General features: G+C 38.6%; 1 protein-coding gene across 2 annotated transcripts; it reads right to left on the bottom strand.

Moving 5' to 3' along the window:
• Positions 1-2,211: 2,211 nt before the first annotated feature.
• Positions 2,212-6,996, bottom strand: LOC104542631 (actin, alpha cardiac muscle 1-like). Of its 2 annotated transcripts, none has more exons than XM_010187000.1 (6): positions 6,821-6,996; positions 5,392-5,716; positions 4,590-4,751; positions 4,285-4,476; positions 2,907-3,088; positions 2,212-2,541 (listed from the first exon to the last, which is right to left on the bottom strand). In XM_010187000.1, exons 1-6 carry the CDS (start codon positions 6,944-6,946, stop codon positions 2,398-2,400), a joined length of 1,131 nt encoding a protein of 376 aa, XP_010185302.1. In that variant the 5' UTR covers positions 6,947-6,996; the 3' UTR covers positions 2,212-2,397. The 2 variants fall into 2 exon arrangements, with proteins under 2 accessions (XP_010185302.1, XP_010185303.1); XM_010187001.1 differs by having other exon boundaries at positions 5,392-5,587; positions 6,821-6,946.
• Between the last annotated feature and the right edge of the window lie 7 nt (positions 6,997-7,003).

The raw sequence follows: 7,003 nt of genomic DNA, 5'->3' as shown, positions 1-7,003 counted from the left end.
CATTAAAACAATAGTTTTTCTGCAAAAGAAGAGAAAAAGAGTAAACCATTGCTACTTTTAGTCATGTCCTACACATATGCAAGCATATCATTATTTTGCACAATCCTTGCTGCTCATATCCATTTCCATAAACTGTGAATTATGAACCCCAAAATATCTATGGAAGGAATTTTTCCGTCAGTCATGCAATCAGTGCCTTCCTTCAGTTCCCTCCTCATGCCCACACACTCAAGGGTGAACTCCTCATCACAACCGTGAGTACTGTGCCAGCTCAATGCCTGCCATTCTTGACCTATCAGTCAGAGCAAGGCAGTCAAGAATCTTCTGGGGCTGACATAGCATTCCCTTTGCATACTTGCTTAACATTTTAATCTCCAATTAGTTGCAATTTATCACCCTATTAATTCACACTAATACCTGAGATGACCTTCCTGACCAACCGAATCTTTCAAATTAGCAAGCAAGAACAAGCAAGAAAAGTACAATGGTCCTGTACAACAATATGCAAACATCATAGCCAAATGTCATTTAAGTTTGGATAATTAAATTTCTGTTGGTCAAAAATCTGTAAGTGTTCCCAAGTTTTCAAAACATACAAAATTTCTCCATGATGTGATCTTCAGATTGATGCCCTACTCTGGAAACCTTCTTAAGAACAGTGGAAGCTGGTGACTTTGCCTTAACAGATTCACAAGTCAATACATAATGTGTTGTGAAAAGGCCTATTTGTAGCAGCATTTCAGTAACACTGTGCAGTGTGAGGATAAATATTTCATATTTATGTTTAAGTTTGCATATTTATGTTAAAATTTCATTGTTATGTTTGTTTAAAATGTTTAAATTTATGTTTAAATTATAGAAAAGCTTTAACATTCCATATTTGTATTTAAATTTTATTTATATTTAACAATTTCATCCACCTTCTCTGTCCAAAAGCAAAACCATCTAGAAATATTTGAATATTTCAGTTGCAAGCCACTGGTAGGCAATTACAATAGCACCTCAGTAAAATGTCTTCTAATGATAAGTAAATTGAATACAGATACCAAATACAACTTCACATATTCAAAGAGTAAAATCAGATCTGCTTAACTGCAGATCGCATCTAACAGCCAGTTTCAACGCCTCTCCAGAAGATAAGGTGGGAGAAACATAAAACGTTTCCCTGCAACTGTGTAAACTGCCTATTATTATTAATATCTGGGGGGGTTAATTAGCATTTGAGTATAAAATTAGAATGAAATCTAATATTTTCAAACACCCATAACGGCTCTCAGCTGAGCACATGCCTAACTAATCACATAAGCAACTTGATAAATGCTTTCATTGATTTCCTAAATCAGGTTTAGGTGAACTGCAGTCTGTACAGATTTCAAACCATGACTCTGACTGGTCATTCTGTACTTCACCTTTTAGATATTACTTTTCTGAAAAAACATTGAAGAACAAGGTTATAAAAAGTCATGGTGAAGACCACAAAAGCCCACGGAAATAAGCAATTCGTGATTGCAGTATCTGGGTCAAATAGCAACTAAGAACAGCAAAGATTAAGGATTAAAAATTGCCTAAGACCTATGTATGATGATATGAAAATAATTGTGGTTATAACAATTGCATGTTTACAGAGCAAAAGTTTTATTCTTGTGCATTAGTACAATAAAGACTTCACTTCTTTATCTCTGGCTTTAAAAAGATGGGGGAAGATGAGTAAACTGCCAGTTTGAATTAATGTTCTGTCATAAATATTTATAGCCCACAGAAAACAATTGTATGACTCTTTAGGATTGAGCTAATTAGTTATAAATTGCATTCTAAATGTATTACCATAATTCTTTTACAGAAGCTTTGGCTTTCAATAAATTAATATTAAAATACTTGGGTCATAATAAATGCAACAGAAGAAGCATTTCTAAACCCAGTAAGTAAATATGAGAAGTTTCCTTCCACTTTTTCCATTAACTGGGTCTATCCTCAAGGCTATTTCTTTGTAAGCTTTGCTACATAATGCTTCTTTTGTTTTAAGTTTCAAAATTCAAACTATAAAGTATAAATTCTTACTAATAGAAACCATGACCTAACACACCTACATCACTCAGAAGGATATGCATGCAGTGAAGGCATTGATAGGTTTGATGAGAGTTTCTAAATCGCAGGTTGTTTAGTCTCATTTTCTTAACCAAAGAATATTTAAAATAAAACAAAAGACAATAATTTGTAGGTTGCAAGTCCCAGATCTTGTTTATTTATAAAGCAATAAATATTAGAAGCACAAATAAATTGCACGGGTGTGTAAACAAACTGTACAATGACTGAAGAGTTCAGGAAAGGTTGCCAGAAGACTCCAAGAAGCATATTGTCGTCATCCTGAGTGGGAAGTAAGTTGAGGAGAAAAGGTGCTTAGAAGCACTTGCGGTGGACAATGGATGGGCCAGCTTCATCATACTCCTGTTTACTGATCCACATTTGCTGGAAGGTGGACAGAGATGCTAGAATGGAGCCACCAATCCAGACAGAGTACTTGCGCTCAGGCGGGGCAATGATCTAGGATAAAGAACAGCAACAAAATCCTCATTTAACAGTTACATTTCTGAAAAACCAACCCATATCATCAGTGTAACAAACCACTAGATATTTCCTTAAGTAAATAAAGAACTTTCCTATAATAACAGTATTGATCTTCAGCAGCTGGTACAATACATGTGATACTCCTTAAGAAAATTTATAACCATATTTTCCTCTTTTCTAACACTTGCTTCTAATCAATACAATTATGCTGATTAAATGGAATTTCTTCTCATTTGTCCATCAGCTGTTAACCTCACTTTTGAGTTGTTCCAATATCCCAGTTTCATCCCCATTTGCCCCATCCTCACCCACATTTTATAGTACAGGGTCAAATTCCTCACCTTGATCTTCATAGTGCTAGGAGCAAGTGCAGTGATTTCTTTTTGCATGCGATCAGCAATGCCAGGATACATTGTCGTGCCACCTGAGAGGACGTTGTTAGCATAAAGGTCCTTACGAATATCAATGTCACACTTCATGATACTGTTGTAGGTAGTTTCATGAATACCAGCAGATTCCATTCCTTGAGAAGAAATAAGGCAAATCAGTAAATTACACAAGAGGTCTTCATGAAAAGAACTCTCAAAATTTCTCCTCATTAATATGAACTTCTATGATAATTTTGTTGTAAAATTACTTACTGATTATTATAGAAAAACATTAAAAACCAGAATTACAGAACTAGCTAGGAAAACAAAAAATATTTGTTAGAAAAGGTAAAAATCATAATGCATGTGCGAAAGAAAGATACTCAAAATACACAGTAAGAGAAGAAGACACACAAGATAAACTTATCTAGTACATGGCAATGGGAGAAAGTCATACAAAACAGAGAACAAGTATCAGTTTACATCAGGGTCTCACAAACAGCATTTGTTGAATATGGAAAAGACAGCAACAAAGTTAATTAAATAATTAAATAAATAATCAAAGCTGTTAAATTAGAACTAAATAAGACAATACTAACTTCATTTCTTTTTCAGCCTACTCAAAACACAGCCTATACCATTTATAAATACCAAGGCAACACATAACCAAGACATGACCATGAGATTAGTACTTGGTGGTAAGGAAAAAGAAGCAAGTGTTTGTAGGTTGCATTCCAATTTATTAATTTTAACAGGTGCTTCCTGAAAGGGCTGACACTAGATCCACAGCAAGATGTCAGCTGATGAACAACTGCATTTATTGCTCAAGACTTAGGGTACAAGCATCTGCTATATCTGTCAGCTGCACTCATAAACAGCAAAGCTTGCCATCTTGATCATTGCAATGTTTAATTACAGTGGATATAAATATACATACACCTTCACTCCATTTTTTTCCCCTCCCAGGAACTTCTTCGTGGAGTCAGATACTGATTTAAGTGTAAGCCTTACAAAGCTATTCTTGCCATCAGTAACACAGAATCACAGAATATTTCAAGTTGGAAGGGACCCACAAGGATCATTGAGTCCAGCTCCCTAATGTACATTTTATCACTAAAAAATTTCGACCCTAAAACCTAATCTAAAACTCACAAGAGCCCAGAGCTCAGCTAATTACCAACTGAGCTCACATCAAGCACAACTTACAGGAACCAGAGGATCTAACTCATCATTTATTTATGTTTGATTTTGTGCCAAATTTAGATAAGCAGGAAGAGGAGTGGGACACCTCCTAGATCTTCTGATTCATTCATACCTCCTACTGAAAGGAGAATTTCCTGGGAACACTTACCAATAAAGGATGGCTGGAATAAGGTTTCAGGGCAGCGGAAACGTTCGTTACCAATTGTGATCACTTGACCATCAGGCAATTCATAGCTCTTTTCCAGAGAGGAGGAAGAGGCAGCGGTGGCCATTTCATTCTCAAAGTCTAGTGCAACATAGCACAGTTTCTCTTTGATATCACGAACAATCTCACGTTCAGCTGTGGATGCAGAGGAATCAAATCAAGGTTTGGAGAGGCACAATACTAGAGGAAGAAGACAGGCCAGGAGAGGCATGAGGATTTTCACAGGAGGGCAAAGCTGAAGGACTGACCTGTTGTCACAAAGGAATAGCCACGCTCCGTGAGGATCTTCATGAGGTAGTCAGTCAGATCCCTGCCAGCCAGATCCAGACGCATGATAGCATGAGGCAAAGCATAACCTTCGTAAATAGGTACATTGTGGGTGACGCCATCGCCAGAGTCAAGAACAATACCTGGGAGAGAAACGTCAGAGAGCAGCTGGAATCACTAGGCAAATGCTTAGAGCCTTTAGGCACAGTAAGAGGCAGCAAACACAACAAAATATAGGACTTTTCGGGCAGTATAAAGTAGTATTATTCTATTGTAGCGATAAAGATCTTGCCCATTCCTTCTGCCTTTGCTTGCCTGGACATTCCTGTTTGGTGTGAACTTTCTCATAGAACATTTGTCTCATACATATTTTAAGCTAATCCATACAAACAGCCTTCCACTGCTACTACACTGAGCAAGAAGTGTAATTGCAATAGTGACTCTCCTGATCCAATAGTGGGCATCTTTTACACCTTAAACTGGTGTAAAACTTGTGTAACTGCAGTATCTTTACAGCTATGTGTCCTTGTTTGTGCCACGACAAGCAGCAGGAGTCAGTTCCAAAGTGCTTCTGTGAAAGCAGTGAGGACAGGTCCACATTCTTTCCACAGAACTTTTTGTACTGGTTTTTCTGCTAGTGTTAACATCAATTGCTTCAAACTAAAAATACCTAGCTTTCTGCAAATATGAACGAGTTATGGGGTTTCTTCTCTTATTTGGAGTGAAAAGGAAGGAGGGTTCCTGGAAGGAAAAATCTAAATAGTGTTTATTTTTTTGTTTTACCTGTTGTACGACCAGAGGCATACAGGGACAGGACAGCCTGGATCGCCACATACATAGCAGGTACGTTGAAGGTCTCAAACATTATCTGAGTCATCTTTTCACGATTAGCCTTAGGGTTCAAGGGGGCTTCTGTGAGCAAGGTAGGGTGTTCCTCAGGGGCCACACGGAGTTCATTGTAGAAAGTGTGGTGCCAGATCTTTTCCATATCATCCCAGTTGGTGATGATGCCATGTTCAATGGGATATTTCAAAGTAAGGATACCTCTTTTGCTCTGCGCTTCATCACCCACATAGGAATCTTTCTGACCCATACCAACCATAACGCCCTAAGTGAAGAAAATATAGAAAAGCATTATTTGAGGAAGATAACATCACAGACCTCAAACAACTATGACACAGACATCTATGCTATTTCCATGAAAGTTACAAGCAGTCACACCACTAAAAATGTTGTTTAGGAAAAGAAATGAGCATTATTAAGATATTAAGTCAACAGAATTTGAAGAGTTTTCTCATAAAATCCTTTTTCCTTTAATGAGATGAAAGGCTTTTTCCCTGTTTTTAATACACCCGTTATTTTCAATTACTTCTTTCTGGTCCAAAAGTTTGCCTGAAAGTAAACTGCACAATATCATGAGCAGGTAAAGATAGAGAGACATATGAAGAGAGTTTATAAACAAGAAGATATGGAGGGAAATAAGCTTTCTACTGAAGGGAGATACTGCCAAAAATTACTACTGCTATTGGAGCCTCAGCAGTAATGTATTCACAATAACAATATACAAATTGCAAATATTTTAGTTAAAAAAAAGCTTTACAATTTTTTTACGAAGGAAATTGTAGGAGAAAAGGTACTATATTTTCTGTGTGCTGATTTAATTGTGACAAAAGAAAAGGAGAATGGCACGGGAACAGAGAAAAGGAGGGTTAGAGAGCGGTGAGAAGGTAAGATTAGAGACAGACAATAGCAGTAGAGGAAATTGAAGGTGTCTGGTATGTGAAGTGTTGGCCAGGATGGGTGGGAAGGGCCTTAAACAAACTGCATCTTTCACAGATTCAGCCAATGGAGATGCCTTTGAACTAGCACCAGCAGCAGATCTGGCCTAGAGCATGGAGTGGGCAGCGGTTTTGTGGGAAGCTGGGCTTGGGCTCATTAGGAGAGGGAACAGGGAGAGAGTCAAGAGGAAAGTTGGCGAGTTAGAAATAGCTGGAGGAAAGGGAGAAAGTGATAGAAAGGAGATAAAGGACAACCAAACAGGGGAGTTGAAGGAAGCACTGAGGAGACCTCAAAAGTTGTCACTACTCCTACCACAAAAAGTGAGCAAAGGGAAGGGCAAGGTATTTGGGACAGAAGAACTAAGGAGGGAAGAGGCGAGTGGAGGCAACTTCTGGAGAGAGGAGGAAAGCTCGGTCCTGCCCCCCGTATTTACCTGGTGCCTCGGGCGGCCAACGATGGACGGGAAGACGGCCCTGGGGGCATCGTCTCCGGCAAAGCCCGCCTTTTTTTTGGAGCCGTTGTCGCACACCAGTGCGGTGGTCTCCTCGTCGTCACACATCTTCGGAGGGAGGCACGGACCTGAAAAACAGGGCAGCGGCGCGTCCAGACCCCGCGG

This window comes from Mesitornis unicolor, unplaced genomic scaffold, assembly GCF_000695765.1.
Source record: "Mesitornis unicolor isolate BGI_N332 unplaced genomic scaffold, ASM69576v1 scaffold31506, whole genome shotgun sequence".
Taxonomy (NCBI): domain Eukaryota; kingdom Metazoa; phylum Chordata; class Aves; order Mesitornithiformes; family Mesitornithidae; genus Mesitornis; species Mesitornis unicolor.
This window is presented reverse-complemented; position numbering and strand designations above follow the sequence as displayed.

Excerpts from the sequence above, each read along its gene's own strand:
- LOC104542631 (XM_010187000.1), bottom strand. The coding sequence starts at position 6,946 with ATGTGTGACGACGAGGAGACCACCGCACTGGTGTGCGACAACGGCTCC. Across the intron at positions 4,477-4,589 it reads CTATTCCTTTGTGACAACAG|CTGAACGTGAGATTGTTCGT; the intron begins GTCAGTCCTTCA and ends CTGCATCCACAG. Across the intron at positions 3,089-4,284 it reads ATTCCAGCCATCCTTTATTG|GAATGGAATCTGCTGGTATT; the intron begins GTAAGTGTTCCC and ends TTTCTTCTCAAG.